Consider the following 20144-nt stretch of genomic DNA (forward strand, 5'->3'; position numbering starts at 1 on the left):
TGCCACTAACTAGCTGTACGTTCTTGAGCAAGCCACTTATCTCTGGCCTCACTCACTTCATTGGCAAATTCTATCATTTTAGATGCCAGCCTTCTCCTCCTCCCCCTCCTCCTCTTCCTCCTCCCTCAAGATTTTAGTTTTAAGTAATCTTTATATCCAACGTGAGACTCAAACTCACAACCCTGAGATCAAGAGTCGCATGCTCCACCAACTGAGCCAGCCAGGTGCTGCTTAGAACCCCGCCTTCTGACCCACTCTCAGAATGATGACTGAGAGCCTTACCACCCTACTGGACGCTGAATTATTTAATATATCGGTCCAGTTTATATGGTAATCCCTGTGTACATAAGAAAATTAACATCTCTAAAAGCAGAGTTAGGCTTGTTGGTAGCATAAGCAGGATAGTATTTGGGAAACCCACCACAGCTAAAGAGTACCTTAGACCTACATGTCATACTCCTTAAAATAAGAGAATTTCTGAAGTTGAATTCTAAAACCATCTAGTTTCCAATTTTAGGAAATGTTCTGGCTGGAAGTGAAATGCAATCATTAAGGATGTTCTCACTTACATAGATTAGTCCATTTGCCTAGGCCAGGCCTCTCTGACAAGCTAATTAGAAGATTCTAGAAGTGTCAGGGACTAGAGAGGAAGTCACTGGCCCAGACTGAGCATTTAAATATTTTTCCACATAAGGGCTTGAGAAATTTTCCAGTCTTTGACGGGGGCAAGTATGACACCACTTATATAAGACATAATCCTTTTCTGCTTGGCCTGGACGCACACTACTCTTAGTACCTACTGCCACCTGGTGGTGTTTAGATGAATAACCGCCTTTAGGCAGGGTGGACACTCCAGTTATTCATGCCTTAGTGACTTATTTCACTGGTTGGCATGCCAGGTCGTTTGTTATTTACTTGTGCATGTATGTATGCAAGTATCTGTGTATGTATTTCAGTGAATATTTTATTTATTTTTGTTTGTTCATTTATTTACATAATCTCTACACCCATCATGGAGCTCGAACTCACGACCTAGAGATCAAGAGTCGCATGCTCTGAGCCAGCTGGGCGCCCCTCGATGAACATTTTATTTTAGAATAGTTTAGATTTACAGAAAACTTACAAAGATAGTACGGAGAGTTCCTATACACATACACACCTAGTTTTCCCTTATCGTTAACACCTTATCTTACCATGGTACATTTGTCGCCTCCAAGAAACCGACATTGATATATTACTATTAACTAAACTCCAGATTATTTCAGATTTTACTTTTCCACTAAAGTCCTTTTTATCTGTTCCAAAAGCCCTTCCAGTATATCATGTTCCATTTAGCTACCAAGGTTCCTTAGTCTCCTCTGGTCTGTGACAATTTCTCTTTCTTTGTTTTTCATGCTCTTGACAGTTTTGAAGAGTGTAGAATACCCTTCAATTTTAGTTTGTTGGTATTTTTCTCATTAGACCAAATTGTGCATTCTCTGATGTTAACCTTGATGTTAATTAGCTGTTAGTTAATTAGTTAATTAGATGTTAACTAGAACTTGCCAGTTTTCTCCACTGAAAAGTTACTATTTCTCCCTTTCCATACCCCATTCCCAAATTCAGGCCATACTTAAGGGGGAGAAGGGAATAAACTCCACCTCCTGAAGGGGGAGTATCCACATAAATGATTTGAAAATGAATGAAGGAAAATTTGACTCTTCTCCCGCATGTACTTATTCAGTCGTGTATTTATATCAGCATGAACTTGTGGATATTTATTTTATACTTTGGGTAATAACCCAATGCTGTGCTATTCGTTTTGTTCAAATTGTAGCTTTCACCAGTGGGAGCTCTTTCAGGCTGGTTCCTGTTGTCCTTCTGACATTCTGCCTTCCTTTTTTTTGAGCACTTCCTTTGCGTATTTATTTTTCATTTAAAAAACACTTTTGGGGCGCCTGGGTGGCTCAGTCGGTTGGGCGTCCGACTTCAGCTCAGGTCACGATCTCACGGTCTGTGAGTTCGAGCCCTGCGTCGGACTCTGGGCTGATGGCTCAGAGCCTGGAGCCTGCTTCCAGTTCTGTGTCTCCCTCTCTCTCTGTCCCTCCCCTGTTCATGCTCTGTCTCTCTGTCTCAAAAATAAATAAACGTTAAAAAAAAATTAAAAAAAAAAACAACACTTTTAGGGGCACCCGATATTGGGGTCATGAGTTCAAGCCTCACATTGGGCGTAGAACTTACTTTAAAAAAACACTTTTCGGGGTCCCTGGGTGGCTCAGTTGGTTGAGCACCCCACTTTGGCTCAGGTCATGAGTTCGAGCCCCACATTGGGCTCCATGCTGACAGCTCAGAGGCTGGAATCTGCTTCAGATCCTGTGTCTCCCTCTCTCTTTCTGTCCTTCCCCCACTTGTGCTCTCTCTCTCAAAAATAAGTAAATAAACATTAAGAAAAAACACTTTTAGGAAGCAAAAGAAAATGAAATTACCTTTACAATTTCATCATCCCAATACAACTAGTTAGCTTTTTAGTGTTTTTTTTTGTCGTTCACATTTTTGAAACATAGCTTTAAAAAACTTTTTTAAAAAGTTTATTTACTTTGAGAGGGACAGATACAGCGTGAGCAGGGGAGGGGCAGAGAGAGAGGGAGAGGGAGAGAATCCCAAGCAGTCTCTGTGCTTCCAGTGTAGAGCCAGATGTGGGGCTTGAACTCATGAAACTGTGAGATCATGACCTGAGCTGAAACCGAGTTAGATGCTCAACTGACTGAACCACCCAGGGGCCCAGAAACAGCTTTTAAAGAATATATTTTTACTACTTCACACGATTTCATAAACATACCTGCCATTTTTGATAATTATGTAGTGTTTACCAGATGCAGAAGTCAGAATACCTTAAGAAAAGTTCTCTGGAGTCAGACTATGTGCCCTTGCTCCTGGCACTGAATCTGAGCCTGAAGCCTCTCATTTATAAAACAGGGAAATGATGGCCTGTTCTACAGATTTCTGTGAGATTTTAACCAGGCATCATAGGCCAAGACTCTGGAAATAGATGGCCTGAGTGTAAAGCCTGACTCTGCCACTTATTAGCTGGGAAAACCTGGGCGAGTTACCTAACCTCTCTGTGCCTCGGTTTCATCTGTAAAATGGGGAAAGCAAACAGCCTTGCCTCTCAGTATTGTTGGACTAAATGTGTGCGGCGGTGCCCACGGCAAGTGTTTGATGTCAGCTGTTATTATTAACCCTGGGTAGACCTCCATGGCAGGCATTATAACCTAAATTTAACTATACAGTCCTACCGCCCCATCTCAGTGCCTTATATACAGGAGGGGTACAGTGAATACTAACTAACACCTGTGTGTGAGCACAGTGTCTGTTTATCAGCAAATTGCAGGTGCCGCTCCCCAGGACTAAGGTAACAAAGCACCTTACAAACAAGATCAGAATTGTACCTTTGAATTTATCTAGTCTATGCCATCTAGCATTTAGCTTCTTGTTTCTCGCCTTAATTGACAAGTAAAAATTATATATATATATATATATATATATATATATATATATATATATAGGGTGTATAATGTGATGGTTTGATCTGTATTTAGCTTCCCATGGTGGGAGGACTTGATAAAGAATGAAACCAGGACATTGAGTCTTTTTTTTTTTTTTTAATGTTTATTTATTTTGAGAGAGAGGATGCACAAACATGCAAGTGAGGGAGGGGAAGAGAGAGGGAAAGAGAGAATCCCAAGTAGGCTCCACGTGGTCACCTCGGAGCCTGACGCAGGGCTCGATCTCACCAACTGTGCGATCACGACCTGAGCCGAAATCAACAGCCACCCAGGTGTCCCATGACGACATTAACACAAACATTTTACTACGCCCTTGAATCTAAACCGATGATGTAAATCCCAAAATTCTTGGGCTAGTTTTACTAAAGAGGAAGACTTTTTTTTTTTTCTTTAAAGTAGGGTCCACACTCGGCATAGAGCTAGAACTCACGACCCTGAGATCCAGACCTGAGCAGAGATCAGAGTCAGACACTCAACTGACTGAGCCACCCAGCTACCCCTTAAAGAGGAAGACATTTCTCCTACTTTTCAAACTTTCTTCATGCTATGATTTTTTTGTTTGTTTTTTTAGGAACCAAATCGCTGACCCATGCCCACCCACCTGGCTGCCCCTAGGACTTACAGGTTCTCATACTCCCTACTTCTAATAATGTCTCGTTTGCAGTAATGATTCGGAACAACGTACTCTACATAATGCATAGAAGACATTTATGAAACGGGGTTAACATCTGCCGTGTTTCCCTTGTGAAGCTGTTGGGTGCAGAAACCCTTATGATTGCTTCTCTTTCTGGCAACAGAAAGAATATGGGCCGTGCCGTAGGGCAGAGGATAGAATTCTGGCCCCGCCACTTACTAGTTGTTTCGCCTTGGGCAAGCATTTTTTAACCTTTCTGTGCCCATTTCTACAAGCGAGAAGCTGAGTTTTCCTATACTGCAGGATTTTTAAGATTACATGAGAAAGCATATGGGAAAGCTTTAATTTCATCCAGTCTGACATGGACAAGCACACAACCTTCATCTCTTTCCTTTCACTCCCCAAATTCGACATACAGATGCATTGGTTTCCACTGATGCACTAATTTGTGTATGATCTTGTTCATTCCACTGTGCATCAATACAAGGTCCCCTGACAATCTCACTTAGAAAACTACTCCCTACCCCTCGGCACTAAGAGGAAAATATCCAAGGGAGTAAGATTGTGTTAACCCTGGTGTTTTTCAGATTTATGCTTTTGGAACCCTTTTTTTGTTTATTTTTGAGAGAGAGAGAGAGAGAGACAGAGACAGAGCACGAGCGGGGGAGGGGCAGAGAGAGAGGGAGACACGGAATCTGAAGCAGGCTCCAGGCTCTGAGCTGTCAGCACAGAGCCCGACGCGGGGCTTGAACTCACCTGAGTCGAAGTCAGACGCTTAACCGACTGAGCCACCCAGGCGTCCCGTGCATCTCCTACTTCTTTTTTGTTTTTTTTTAAATGTTTGTTTATTTTTAAGAGAGAAAGAGAGACAGAGCACAAGCAGGTGAGGGGCAGAGAGAGAGAGGGAGACAGAATCCGAAGCAGGCTCCAGGCTCTGAGCTGTCAGCACAGAGCCCACGGTGGGGCCCAAACTCATGAACTGTGAGAACATGACCTAAGCTGAAGTTGGACACTCAATCTACTGAGCCACCCAGGCGCCCAAGATTCATTCATTCATTCATTCATTCATTCATTTAGAGACAGAGACAGAGCACAAGCGGGGGATGGGCAGAGAGAGGAGACACAGAATCTGAAGCAGGCTCCAGGCTCCGAGCTGTCAGCACAGAGCCTGAAGCAGGGCTTGAACTCAAGAGAGCTGTGAGATCATCACCGGAGCAGAAGATGGATGCTTATCGGATGGAGCCACCCAGGCGGGGCTGGAACCGTATGTTCAGATGAAATCTCTCTTGGAATCTTGATATAAATAAAACAGATTTTTTTAAAAAAGGTCATTTTATCAGCATTCCTTTATTTTAGAAGTTCACACAGGTCATCTTATAACACCTATTAAAATGGCATTCGGCACGGATGTTCTGACGACACATATCAGGAATCTGGGGTTCGAGGGAACAGCTGACAAACTTATCAACCTCAGCATTTGATTCCGCCTCTTGTTCTGATTGCACAGAATCAGTAAAATTGTGATTGAAACAGAAAATACCTTAGCATCTTAACCACTGCTCATATCTTCATAATAGACAACACACATCTAAAATCTATAATAATCACATCCAACATGCTATCTTTGCACCTGTTACCACAGAAGCTGACATCTCAACGGTCAGCACATGCAACTGAGCCTTGCCTGTCCTCTCGGAGCACCATACGTATGCGGTGCCAGACCCTCTGTACAATTTTATATGGCAAATTCACAGGGGTAAATTTAAATACATAAATACTAGTGCAGAACTACATCCTTCCTAGTCTATGACACACTTAGGAAACATTAACAGAAGGGCCTCCTCCTCCTCCTCAGCTGCCTCTTCATCCTTTATCAGTGCCAGTAATTCCAAAAAGCCAGGGGCGGGGCCGTCCTTTGGCACGGGAAGCTTCCTGCGAAGCGTTCTGTGGATTGCTCCCGCAAAGATTTGGTCTAGGCGGGCCTGATTCACAACATCTTTCTCGATTGCTCCTCTCTCTACCAGCTTCTGTAATAAAGGCTCCAACCTTAACACGTAAGCGGACAGTTTTTCTTCATCCTTCTGATAAGTGGTCAGATATCTGACCTGCAATTCCCTAGGATTGTCGATAACCCCAAAAACCTGCTCAAGGGCCCGCAGGCATTCAGCGACTGTAATGGAAGGATTGTTTATCTTAAGGACTCGAATAACATCAAATGCTGGGCCTCTAAGGCTCTCTAGCAATCGCCTTCTTTTCTCTGCATCTGACACCTGCCATGTCTTCATCATCTGAGTGGTATGAAACAGCCAAGATTCAAATTCTTCTTCTCCTGGTTCTGGAGGATCGCTGCCTGAGAACACTCTCAGCTTTTTGTATTTCAGGTATTGCAGGGCAGGCTGAAGAGCCTCATCTAATGCCTGTGCCAACACAGGGGCCTGTATTTCTGGGATCCTGTCCTGGTCTAGGTCGGAACGGTCGTTTCCATATCCAAGAGCTCTGGTCAACTCACCCAGTGTTGTACCCTCTCCCTCTAAGAATTCGTTTAATCTGCTTAAAAATTCATTATCCGGGTCCGGAGGCTTAAAGATCACTCTCCAGACACCCCCTTTTCCAGGGATCTCCTTAGGGACCAGAGCATGACTAGTCTCCTCGGTTAGCCCTACTAAGGCTACATTCCAGTTCTCCACCCGCCGGAACATCCTCCCCAGCAGTGAGTACTCGCCCAAGGGCGCTAAACCAGCCCGCAGAGCCTCCTCGATTTCCGCCACAGTGCAGGTCGGGGGGATGCCGGCAATCAACAGCGCCTTCCGAGGGTTCACATCCATCCCCCTGCACCAGTCTTCTAAAAGTCTCAGCGTCATGGTGCTCAAAACAACGGATTTAAATTCTAATTTGGCCGGGGTACTGATGCCCCCGCAATTCACGGCGTTTCTCTGCGGCACCCCAGGTAAGTGCCGTCAACGTCCCGACCGGCGGCCTGCGAAGACAAAGCAGTCAGGTTAGCTGCAGGTGTCAGTGACCCCGGCCCCGAGAGGCCCCGCACCGGTCCCACTGCAACAGGCGGCCGTCTCACCCTCTCTGCGGCCGCGGGCGCCCCTCGCCGCTATCCTCCGCCAGGCGCGACCGGGGTACGGCGGTCCGCCCCGTAGCCGCGCTGCTGTCCGCGGCGAGCCACCGGGGACCGGGCCGAGGAGCTCCGGAGTCGCCCGGCCCAGACGGCCGCCCCCGGAAAGGGATGCTCCCCGACCCCCGGGGTCGCAGCTGCGGTCCCCGGTCCCGGCGCGCGGGGAGGCGGCGCGGCGTCACGACGGGGAGGAGCGCGCGCCCTTCCGGCCCGAGCCGGAAGTCCCGACCGTGGTAGCATCCGGGACGGCGGGCGGGCGGGCCAAACGGGACAGGAAGGTGAGATCCGGGAGCTGCTCGTTCCTGCAGGCTCGGCCGGTGGCCGCTGTCCGGCGCTGGGTTCCCGGCGCGGCGAGGCGGAGAGGCCCGGGCCCGGCGCCGCCCGCGCAGCCCTTGGTCGCGGCCGCCGGCGCTGCACCGCGGCGGGGGGCGGGGCCGGCTGCCGGGGAGGCCCGGGGGGCTGGGGAGCCTCCCGGCCCGGCCGGGTGACACGGGCTGGGGCTCCGGCCGCAGCCACAGTGGCCCGGCCGCCGCGTGACTGGCCGCAGTCACGCTGTGCTTAATCACAATTAGCTTGTGCTCCGGGCTGGCCGCGCTCCCATTTCTCCCAGCCGGTGACCCCGGGGATTTCTCTTATGGTGGCTTTCTCTGAAATGCCAAAACCACCCGATTATTCAGAACTGAGTGACTCTTTAACGCTTGCCGTGGGAACAGGAAGATTTTCGGGACCATTGTAAGTGTTTAAGAGTTACTGTCTTAACTTGGGGGCTCCGACATTGGTTTGACTTGGAGAATCGAATGTTCACGTAAAACATTACTGAAACAGTACTGTTTAAGCCAGAAAGTATTTGAACTATAAAAGTGAAGTGTTCCGTAGGAAACCAGTTTAATTCCACTTTCTCAAGGGAAGTTGTGCTGGACCCGTTTCAGCCGGAATATAGTGATTTGATTTTTTTCTGTGGGAGTCACATAAAAAGCACTCTCAATATGCAGTGAAACCTTACTTCTTCGTAATTATTACATAAAAGAAGCTGTGAGTTGTTTACGTTTCTTGGAAAATGTAAATCTGATGATTTTGAACTTTAAATGCATTAATGGAATAGTTGCCATGACCGCCTTACTAGACCCTAATTTGTAATTTTTTTTTAAATTTGAAGGCACAGAGCATGGAGAATGATGAACTTCCGTCAGAGGATGGGATGGATTGGAGTGGGATTGTATTTGTTAGCAAGTGCAGCAGCATTTTACTATGTTTTTGAAATCAATGAGACTTACAACAGGCTGGCCTTGGAACACATTCAGCAGCACCCGGAAGAGCCCCTTGAAGGAACCACATGGACCCACTCCTTGAAAGCTCGGTTACTCTCCCTGCCGTTTTGGTTTTGGACGATTATTTTTCTGATCCCTTACTTACAGATGTTTTTGTTCCTTTATTCTTGTACAAGAGCTGACCCCAAAACGGTGGGCTATTGTATTATCCCCATATGCTTGGCAGTTATTTGCAATCGCCACCAGGCATTTGTCAAGGCTTCCAATCAGATCAGCAGACTACAACTGATTGACACGTAAAATCAAGTAAAATCAAATCGGTCACCATTTTTCCTTACAGTACAAAACTGCCAGTGCTATATGGAACCTGATCACAAGACTGCAGTTTCTTCACAGATCTCAGGAAGTTGTGGTGGGGCAGAGGCTTTCTAAAAAGTATGACCAGGGGGCTCTCTTTATCGGAATAATAATGACTTTTTAAATGAAGCCTGAGATACAGTACTACAGAATCATGTTGATGACTTCAGCTTTTGGAAGTAAAATCGTGTCTGTTATTTGCATTCTTTAGAAACTTGAATAAGTACCTGAACTCCTATTTTTATTCCACTGTGCAACATAGTGATGATTCAGAAATTTTTCCTTTGGGGAAGAAAATAAATATGAAAATTTCCATTGTGCTTAATGTAAAAAGGTCCAAACATGGTCATAAAATTTAAATTTTATACAGTTACCTGGCTTGCTTTAAAATTCTTCAAACTAAAACACCATTTCAACCTTGTAAACTAAGCCAACTATTTATGCTTGCTTGCTATCAGTTTGTGAGAAATTGGCATACAATTATTGAGGTGATGGCTGTCTTGAAACAAAGTTTGTGCTTCCTTTTGGTAAGGCTACTGGCATTATCAGCATTATTAATGCCTTTGGTTTTTTAAAAATTACTTGGGAAAGAAACTCCATGTTTGGAAGTTGAGAAATCTCACACACGGAAGATGGAAACAAGGTGTTCAGTGAAAATATTTCGTCCAGTCTCTGTCAGATGTGTGACACCACTCTAACATCCTACCAGGTCATCAGCCTTGTGAGTTTCTTTTCTGGCCTAAGGTCCAGTCTTCAGGCAACAGGTTAACTGCATGAAGATGTGATCCTTGTACTTCCTCCTTTGCATTTGTACTTCCTACCTCATGTCTGGTACCAATACAAATAACTAAAACATGGAAATCTCAGATTTTAGGATTTTTTTTCTTTTTCTTTTTTTTTCCTGGGTGGGATCAAGATGTATTTTTATACAGTAATGGCATTAATACCAAGGAAATATTTTACACGAATAGATTTTAATAATAACCATAACCTCTTTTGGTGCTTATTCTGTTGGGCCTTCTTCTAAGAGCTTTACACGAATTAACTCATTTAATCCTCTAAACAACCCTAAGAAAACAATTATCCAGGCTTTACAGATAAGGACACTGAGGTAGAGAAGTGAAAAGTAACTTGCCTGTTAAGGTCACACACCTGCTAAGCAGCAGAGCCAGGGGTAACCAGGCATCTGCTTCCTTTGTTCCTAACCACTGTCATTTGCTTCTCACAAATGACACGTTTCACGGTATTCTCTGTCTAGCTAGGCCAAGGAATGGAAATGGCATTATTGAAAGGTTTTTATCAGTTTGTATGAGCTACCGAAAATCTAAACGTGTTCTACCAGCCTCAGCATTGAAGTCTGATTTGATTCGAATGGAAGGCTGAACATTCCACAGCAAGCTTTCCTCGAAAGATAGAGCGGGTATGTTTGTTGCCTCAAAAGCGGCAAGGTCAGATCCTTCTCCAGGCAGGCAGTCTCACTTTCCCTTTACTTCTTCCAAAGCTCTAGTGACTGAAATGATACATCTTGTGCTACAGTACACCGAAATCTTCCAAGTAGGCAGCAATTTGAAATGCCTTTTTCTGTGAGGGTCGGGTAACCCAATCACTTGGCATCTTTTGAGCACTTAACTGGTAGTATGCATACTGCAGATACCGCTTTCTGAGCGATTTACCCCTTTCTGAGTGATTCTGAGTGAACATGAGGAAACCTGAATTAAGCACAGGAGTTAAGAACTTGCCCGTGGTTCCACAGCAAGCACGTGGAAGACCCAGGCTATGAATCCAGGCTGTCTGGCTTCAGATCTCCAGTTCTATCATTCCATTATACTGCTTCTCAGAAAAAAAGAGGATAATTTGGGGAAAATCATTGAGCAGTTTCTTTATTTGGTCACTCTTGAGGCAGTGGTAGTTTGAAAACGATTTAAGAAAACGATTTCAATTTTTTTTCACTTTATAAATGCTTGACATAATGCAAGGTTTGTGAGCTTATCATTTGTCTTATTAAATAGTAATTGCTTTTTATTGAAGTAGATTTTATCTCTTATACTTCAAATTGTAGTGTTTGGGGATTTGGTAAGTAAATGCTCAGTCCATCTCTATCTTTCAAGACCAGATTGCCTTGGTAGTAGAAATATTAAAATAGAGTAGGAGTAATTTAGTACTTCCAAAAAAATAATTACTAAGTTTCAGATTGCAAGGTTCATGTTTTTTTATTATTTAGGAATGAAGTATCCAAGTTGTGAATTATTCCTGTTTTGTCTATGGCTATTTAATAGTTCAAAGCGCTCTTTATAAAGGGAAAGGTGAAATTAATCTAACTGTATTAGATTGAGGGAGAGGTTAAAACTGACAGATAGAAGACCTGTGTGTTACATTGAGTCATTTGTTTCATATTCACATCACGATACAATAAAGCAGTAAATACTGGATTAGATAAATGGCAAATATAGAAAGTGCTTCAGGGATTTTAGGGAAAGAGCAAGCATCCTAGGATCCATAACTAGCCAATGATATCTGCTTCCAGAAGTGAGAAAAACAGAGTTATATCCCGTAGTGGCTTACTAAGTCCCTTTATTTGCAACCACACCTGAAATGAAGTAAAACCTGTTGAGTGCTTTTCATGGAAATATGCCAGATATTTTATTTTTTTGAAAGTGCCAGGATAGAGAATAAACTGAACTGCAGAAACAACATCTAATTCATGGAGTCACCACGTGACCTTTCTCGTTTTAAAGGTGCTACCAGTTTTAAAGTAAAAGTGTGATTTCCTAAGTTTAGAATATGATTCTATTTCAAAGCTTTTATAATTGGTTAAAAAGCTTTTCTTTAACAGAAGACCATGGGGGAGGGGGAGAGAAAAAAAAAGTTACAGAGAGGGAAGGAGGCAAACCATAAGAAACTCTTAAAAAACTGAGAATAAACTGAGGGTTGATGAGGGGTGGGAGATGGGCATTGAGGAGGGCATCTGTTGGGATGAGCACTGGGTGTTGAATGGAGACCAATTTGACAATAAATTTCATATTAAAAAAAAACTTTATAAAGTAACAAAATAAAAAAAAGCTTTTCTTTGGGGAGGTGGAATCATGAGATAAAGTACTCCTACGAGAGTAACTGCACCCATAAAATAATCAAACTGGTATGTTTGTTCACCATGGGTAGTAAGTGTTCTAGTCTTATTAAGATTATCTAGTGTTGATTTCCTTCTTGATGGATTTAACATTCTCAATCTCCAAAACACTGGTAGAAAAGCTTACCACAATACTGCATGACTCTTTGCATCAAGTGTGTGCCATCACTTTATAAATTCTCCAATATATTTTTAAGTTCCATAGAATTCTGGACCATGATTGGGAATCATGCATTAGTATTTTTGTTTTGGTCTCAGACAGTGAGTATGTCTTGAACAGGAGCTGTATATTAGAATCATCCAAAGAAATAAAAAAAAAAAGCAAAACTCTTCATATAAACAATGCCAAGATCCCTTCCCAGTTTTCTCAGTCTCTGGGGGAGGAGAACAGACAACTGTGTTTTTAGAGCTCTTCAAATGATTGTACTGGAACCATTGGTTTGTGTGCGTACGTTTATTTTTGAGAGAGGGAGAGAGAGTGAATGGGGGAGGGGCAGAGAGCGAGGGAGACAGGATCTGAAGCAGGCTCTGCTGACAGCAGAGAGCCTGATGAGGGGCTTGAACTACAAGCCATGAAATCATGACCTGAGCTGAAGTCAGATGCTTGAACGACTGAGCCACCCAGGCACCCCTGGGCCATGGGTTCTTAATGCACCACAAAGATTCAACTGTTAGTCATGACAGCTGTATTGGTCTTTGGCACAGCTTCAACAAATATTTTGTGGTAAGTTCACCTGAGCTATTTGAACTGCAAACCTTTAAACAGATGTCTATATATTTTTTCAAGGTTTAAGTAGACATTGTTATAAGGGGGGGGGGGGCCTACAGAGCAGGGTCTTATAAACTGATACATGTGGTCCCAGGATGTCACTATGGAAAATCAACAGGTCATGATTATAGAAGAGGTCATTGTAACTGAAGGCCATGATCCAAGGGAGGCCAGCTAGGAATTCAGCAGACATGATGAGGACAGACCAGACCAGGGATGGTCATGTCACAAGGTGAAGGAGAGGACAGTCCCCCTCACTCCTGCTTCCTGTAGCTCTCCAAATGTGACAAGACCCAGCCCATGGCAGGAGAAAACAAAGCAAGAGGTGAGTCCAATGGTGATGTCCATGGTCCTGAGCTGTTTCTGTAGCAGATTGGCATGGATCCGGGTCTGTAGCCCCAGGAGCCCCATACCAGGCTTGTCAGGCCCTCCACAATAGCAGTGTCAGCATGGACATGGCCTGTAGAGTATACTGCAAACAGCGGCCTGCCGGAGCCCAGGGTCAAGAATGAAGTATCTTTTCTGGTTCTAGTTCCTCTCCAGGTTATCCTAAATATACTTCTATCAGGCTTAGCCTCCCACTCTACCCAAATTGCTCTGTTGTCAAGAGGCCACTGGTCACTTACTCTTAACTACACCAGATGGTCAAGTCTCAGCTCTTAAATTATCCCTTGGCAGTTTTTGACACACTCCCTGTCCTTGAGATACCTTCTTCAATTGGTTTCTGGATTAGTACTGCCAGTAGAACTTTAGTGATAGTGGAAACGTTTTATGTCTATCTGTGTTGTCCAATCAGTAGCCACTAGCCATATGAAGTGAGCCCTTGAGATGTGGCTAGTGTGGCTGAGGAACTGAATTTAAAATTTTAATTCAGGGGTGCCTGGGTGGCCCAGTCGGTTAAGCATCCAACTTTGGCTCAAGTCATGATCTCAAGGTTTGTGAATTCAAGCCCCGAGTCAGGCTCTGTGCTGACAGCTCGGAGCCTGGAGCCCACTTTGGATTCTGTGTCTCCCTTTCTCTCTGCCCCACCCCCACTTGCGCTCTGTCTCAAAAATGAATGAACGTTAAAAAAAGTTTAATTAGTTCAAATAGCCACATGTGGCTGGTAGCTACTGGGTATTACCCCAGTTCCAGACACTTGCCTCCTTTGCCTTCTTCTTCACCAGCTTCTCCTGTCTCTTTTGCTGGTTCCTCCCTGGGGATCCGCCCAGTTTCTGAATGCTGACATGCCCCAGTTCTCATTTCTATACTTACTCCCTTGGTCATCCCATCCAGGCTCATGGCTTTAAGTGCCCAAATTTATATTGCTACCTGGCATCTCTCCTGAGCTCCAGACTTGGGATATTCAACTGCCTATTTGACATTTACTAAGATGTCATACGAGGCATCTGAGATTTGACCTGTTCAACATCAAGCTCCTCATCTTATCTCCACCTACCAAAATCTGCTCAAGGCCCCTAGAAGTCTATCAAACAAATGGCAACATAAAATGTTATGCCTCTCAAAATCCCTCCCATGGCTTTCCTTCTGAGAACAAAAATCCAAGCCCTTAACGTGGCTTACAAAGTCCTAAATAAGAGGCCTTTGACCATTTTCTGCCATTTCTTCTACTACTCTCTCCACTCCTCACCCCACTCTAGCCATTCCGATCTTCCTGCTGATTCTAGAACATGCCAGAAAAACCGGTCTCAGGGCGTATGCACTCAGTGTACCTTCTGTCTGCATGCTCAGCCCTGGCCTGCTCTATTCCTGTCTGCAGACCTTTGCTGAATTGTCAGCTTAGTGAGGCTTCCTCTGACCAGTCTATTTAAATAAAATTAAGCATCCTTTTCCCATGTTTTTCTCCACAGCACTTACCTTCCCATGACATGTTACGTATTTTGTCAGAATCTAAACTCCATGAGGGCAGGGGTTTTGTCTGTTCATTGTTGTATACCCTGTGCCTAGAACAGCACATAGTAGGTGCTCATTAATTATTTACTGTATGAACGATTCTTACTGCCACTGAATACCTCTTTCATTAGACTGCAAAACAATCTAGTTTGCTCTCCAGAGAAAATAAAGGTTAAAGTTAACATTTTCTACTAAGTGTGTAGCCTACCCTGTCACATGTTCTGGATAAGTTCAGTGGCTAAGGTTTTTTCAGGTTTCAGTAGTGATATGTTCTTTCCGAGGCCAAGATTTAAAATGAGTCCATTTACTTTTGCCAACAATGATGTTGGTTGTCTTGGGATTCTCCTTATTCAAGCAGGAAAAAAAAAAAAATACCACATTCACAAACAAGATTTTAAGTGGTGGTTAGAGCCTTGAGTAATTCTCAAGGTACAATCATGAAGATAACAGTTTCCTAAACCACCTAACATATGCATCAAGTGTCCTGCCAAGCTCTTAGGGTTACAGCACACAATTTTTCAGTATTCTGGTGTTTAAGCCAATACCTTGGCCCGTAAATTACTCATTTAAAGTAGTAATGTGTTGTTATTATTATTTTAAATGATTGTTTTTGAGAAAGCGAGCACAAGCGGGGGAAGGGCAGAGAGATGGGGACAGAAGATCTGAAACAGGCTTTGCGTTATCAGCACAAAGCCCAATGTGGGACTCGAACCCAGTAACCGTGAGATCATAACCTGAGCCGAAGTCAGAGGCTGAATGGACTGAGCCACCCAGGTACCCCAAAATGTGTTTTAATTTTCATTTCTTTATTTATTTGTTTTATTCATTTTTAAGAGAGTGCAAGTGGGGGAAGGGGAGTGAGAGGCGGACAAGGGATCTGAAGCAGGCTCCGTGCTGATAGCAGTGGGCCTGATGTGGGGCTCGAACTCATGAATTGTGAGACCATGACCTGAGCTGGAGTGCTCAACCGACTGAGCCACCCAGGAGCTCTGTAATGTGTTTTTAGAAGTTAGTTCCATCTCCAGCAGAATTTTTTGCATTGGAGTAAAAAAAATTTTTTTAATGCTTATTTTTGAGAGACAGGGTATGCGTGGGGGAGGGACAGAGAGAGAGGGAGACACAGAATCCGAAGCAGGCTCCAGGCTCTGAGCTGTCAGCACAGAGCCCAACACGGGGCTCCAACTCACAAACCTCAAGATCATGACCCAAGCCAAAGTCAGATGCTTAACCAACTGAGCCACCCAGGCGCTGTGGAGTAAATTTCTATTTAAAACTGTACCCCAATGGCCTTGTCGCTGCCCCAATGTGAGCTACTGCTTTTTAAAAGATTTAAATAGAAGCTTATATTCTAGCGTTCACTGTTCCCTGGGCCATGTCTTTAAATAGAGCAATTCTGATCCCAAAAGTCACCTGAGAACTGGAATAGTTACAGCAACACTGTGAAATTCATTTTATACTTTAAGAATAATGCACTGTCTAGAGGGTATTTTTTCAAGGTTAAGGCTACGTACATCAGTTTTACCAACACTGCCTTTTTTTTTTTTTTTTTTTTTTTTTTTACAGTATCTTACCTCACATTAGCTCAGTTTCCTAACCTCTTTAGAGGTCACATTCTGCTCCCTTTTCTGACAAAGTAATGATCAGATGGGAAATGTGGATTTTTTTGGCTTTTAAGTCTAGATTGGTTAATTTTTGCCCTGAATTACTTATGCACCTGGCTGGCTCAGTCAGTACAGCATGCAACTCTTGATCTTAGGATCATGAGTTCAAGCCCCACGTTGGGTGCAGAGCTTACTTAAAAAAAAACTCAACAGTTTCAGCAACATTTCAGAAAGAGTAACTTGTGTGTAGAAAACTACAAAATACATTTAAAAAAATGCAGAGAGTTGAGTGTACAGTGAAAACTCTCCCTCTTCTTCCCAGCCCAACTCCCTCTCTGCCCAGAAGCAGTCTGGCTATCCTTTTAGGTACTACATGTGTATCTCACCAATATTTTCCAATGGCACCATTCTACACACTATTCTGTATCTTGCTGGTTTTCATTTAACATCGTATCCTAGAGATTGATCTTTAACACAGAGCTACACGTTGGCCTTTTTTAATGGCTGCCCCAAATTATTGTATGAATATTCTTATTTAATTAACCAGGGTCTTCTGCCAAAGGACATTTAGGTTCTTTACACTTCTTACTAAGAATAATGCTGCAATGAATAGTGTTGTAAATACATCTGTGCACCTGTGTACCGTTATCACTGGAAAAGTTTCTATAAATGAAACTGCTGGGTCAAAGAACAAGTACATCTAACATTTTTTTTTAACATTTATTTATTTTGAGAGAAAGAGAGTAAAAGCACAAGCAGGGGAGGGGTAGAGGGAGAGAGAGAAACCCAAGCAGGGTCCACACCGTCAGCACAGAGCCTGTCAAGGGGCATGATCCCACAACTGTGAAATCACGACCTGAGCTGAAATCAAAGAGTCAGACGCTTAACCGACTGAGCCACCCACATGTCCTGTACATCTAACTTTTGTTTGTTTGTTTGTTTTTACATCTAATATTTTGACAGAAGTGTCAACTTGACTTTTTAAAAAAATTTTTTTAATGTTTTTATTTATTTCTGAGACAGAGACAGAGCATGAGTGGGGGAGGTGCAGAGAGAGAGGGAGACACAGAATCTGAAACAGGCTCCAGGCTCTGAGCTGTCAGCACAGAGCCCGACACGGGGCTCAAACTCACAAACTGTGAGATCATGACCTGAGCTGAAGTCGGTCGCTCAACTGACTGAGCCACCCAGGTGCCCCTGACTTTTTTTTTTTTTAATGTTTATTTTTGAGAGAGAGAGAGAAAGCACAAGTGGGGGAGGACAGAGAGAGAGGGAGACGCAGGATCCCAAGGAGGCTCCAGGCTGTCAGCATGGGGCCCATTGAGCCCAGTGAGATCATGACCTGAGCCGAAGTCAGACGTTTAACCAACTGAGCCACCCAGGTGCCGCTCAACTTGACTTTCAAAGAGCCTATACCAAGTTACACTCTCATCATCAGTATCGTATAGCCCTCACATCCTTTCCAGCTCAACATTACATCAAAACTTTTGATCTTTCAGTCTGTAAAGTAAAAAATGGTATCACATTGTGGCTTTAATTTTCATTTCTTTGAAGTATTACTTTTTTTTTCCATTTAAAAACCATGTGTATTTCTCTTCTCGTGGTTTTGCTATTTCTTTCCTTTGCCCACTTCTATGGTTTGACTGGTATACATGAGATCTATAAAAGGAAATAGTTCTTAGTCATTATGTGCTGAAAATGCCAAATACTTCTTCCCTCTTTGTCCTTTAATCTTATTTATAGAATATTCCAAATTTTTCATTATTATGTAATCACATTTACTAATCTCTTCTATTATGGTTTCTGGATTTTAAAAAAATCTTGCTTAGGAAAGACACCTTCCTCACTCTGAGACTATAAAAACTATTACTCTATATTCTTTCTCTTTTAAAAAGAGTTATTATTTAATTTTTTTTTTGAGAGAGACAGAGAGAAAACACACCTGTATGGGAAGGGCAGAGAGAGAATCCCGAGCAGGCTCCTGGCTTTGAGCTTGGAGCCAGATGCAGGGCTTGATCCCATGACCATGTGTTCATGACCGCAAGATCATGACCTGAGCAGAAACCAAGAGCTGGATGCTGAACCAACTGAGCCACTCAGGTGCCCCTACTCCATTTTTTTAGTACTTCTGTGGTTTTGTTTTACATTACAAATCTTGATTCCCTGGAATTTATTATGTTCTAACTCATGAGAGATTTAAACTCTCACAAAAACTAGTCAATTTGTTTCTCATTTGTTAAGACTGAAAGTGTCATTTTACAAACATTCTCCATTAGGTGAGGATTTTACATTAAATATCCAGGAAATAATTATCACAAAATGATTGTAATCAATTTCCTCAAACATGTAAATTTTATTTGTAACCATCACATGCTGATTTTATGGCAATGCAGTTTTGAATTTTGCAGTGCTCAGCTACCCCACAATAAGTCCAAACAGGCATTTCTTGTAAACATTTCAGCACAACACACTGATTGACAATTGAGTTTAAAAAGCCTAGGTTTTCAGAATCTCTTATGTATGAAACCTAGGAGTATAGAAGATATTCTCTATTTGTTCAGATTGGACAATCCCACTGAGAAATAGATGTATCTTTAATAGGCTAAATAGGAACTAAACAAAAACTAAACAATAAACTGAGGGCCACAAGTGTCTCCAACTGATTTTGTCATTTGGAAGAAAACCTAAACTTTATTTCCTTTTAAAGTACAAGTCTTCTCAATAAAAAAAAATTTTTTTTACTATCAATTGAATTTTCTTTTAGTAAAAATTAAAAAAAAATTCTAAGCAGCTGAAGGCATAATTTTTTCCTTCCCCTGAAGGAATAATTCTAATAAAGTATATTTCATTTTTTTATTTATTAAAAAAAATTTTTTAATGTTTGTTTTTGAGAGCTCGTGTGTGCACACACGAGCAGGGGAAGGGCAGTGAGAGGGAGACAGAGGATCCAAAGTGGGCTCCAAACTGATAGCAGAGAGCCTGATGTGGGGTTCAAACTCAGAGAACCCTGAGATCATGACCTGAACCAAAGTTGGATGCTTAACTGACTGAGCCACCCAGGCACCCCTAAAGTACATTTCATAATACAAGGTGGGGGGAAGTACAGGGGGCTAGGTACCAGGAAACACACAGCATGAGGACCTAATATCACCTAGGAAGCCAGGAAAGTCTCCTGGAGGAAATGTTGAAGTTGAAGGAAGAACTAGACAGGTAAAGGACGTCACTTGGTTGAGGACTTGAAAGGCAGCCAGTTGCAGAAGCGTAAATCCTCTGAGTATGAACACTATCTCTAAACTGGGGGGACAAAACTTCCCATAATTTTTTCAAGTAAGTTTTCCTTCTCCCCAAATTAATTTTTATTTTTTAAGGTTTATCTATTTTGAGAGAGAGACAGCGTTAGTGGGAGAGGGGCAGAACAAGAAGGGAAGAGAGAGAATCCCAAGCAGGCTCTGCACCGTCAGCGCAGAACCCAAGGAGGGGTTCCAAACCACAAAACCATGAGATCATGACCTGAGCCGAAACCAAGAGTTGGACGCTTAACCAAGTGAGCCACCCAGGTGCCCCCAAATTTTTTAGAAAGTAAGCTCTACACCCAACACGGGGCTTGAACTCATGACTCTGAGAACAAGAGTCACATGCACTAGGGGCACCTGAGTGGCTCAGTTAAGTGGCAGACTTTGGCTCAGCTGGTGATCTTATAGTTCGTGGGTTTAAGCCCCAATTCAGGCTGTATTCTGACAGCTCAGAGCCTGGAGCCTGCTTCCTATTCTGTGTCTCTGTCTCTCTCTGCCCCTCCCCTGCTCGCACTCTCTCTTTCAAAAATAAA

General features: G+C 43.1%; 2 protein-coding genes across 3 annotated transcripts; one reads left to right on the plus strand and one right to left on the minus strand.

The window, feature by feature from the left end:
• Positions 1-5507: 5507 nt before the first annotated feature.
• On the minus strand, positions 5508-7461 carry MOAP1 (modulator of apoptosis 1). Its single transcript, XM_019462107.2, has 2 exons — positions 7253-7461; positions 5508-7156 (listed from the first exon to the last, which is right to left on the minus strand). Exon 2 carries the CDS (start codon positions 7038-7040, stop codon positions 5979-5981), a length of 1062 nt encoding a protein of 353 aa, XP_019317652.1. The 5' UTR covers positions 7041-7156; positions 7253-7461; the 3' UTR covers positions 5508-5978.
• A 56-nt stretch (positions 7462-7517) lies between these two features.
• Positions 7518-9789, plus strand: LYSET (lysosomal enzyme trafficking factor). 2 transcript variants are annotated; one of them, XM_053889731.1, is made up of 2 exons: positions 7518-7581; positions 8460-9789. In XM_053889731.1, exon 2 carries the CDS (start codon positions 8476-8478, stop codon positions 8869-8871), a length of 396 nt encoding a protein of 131 aa, XP_053745706.1. In that variant the 5' UTR covers positions 7518-7581; positions 8460-8475; the 3' UTR covers positions 8872-9789. The 2 variants fall into 2 exon arrangements, with proteins under 2 accessions (XP_053745706.1, XP_019317653.1); XM_019462108.2 differs by lacking the exon at positions 7518-7581 and adding an exon at positions 7588-8035.
• Positions 9790-20144: the final 10355 nt, after the last annotated feature.

The sequence above is a fragment of the Panthera pardus genome, unplaced genomic scaffold (assembly GCF_024362965.1).
Source record: "Panthera pardus isolate Hobbes unplaced genomic scaffold, ASM2436296v1 HiC_scaffold_24, whole genome shotgun sequence".
In the NCBI taxonomy this organism is placed as follows: Eukaryota; Metazoa; Chordata; class Mammalia; order Carnivora; family Felidae; genus Panthera; species Panthera pardus.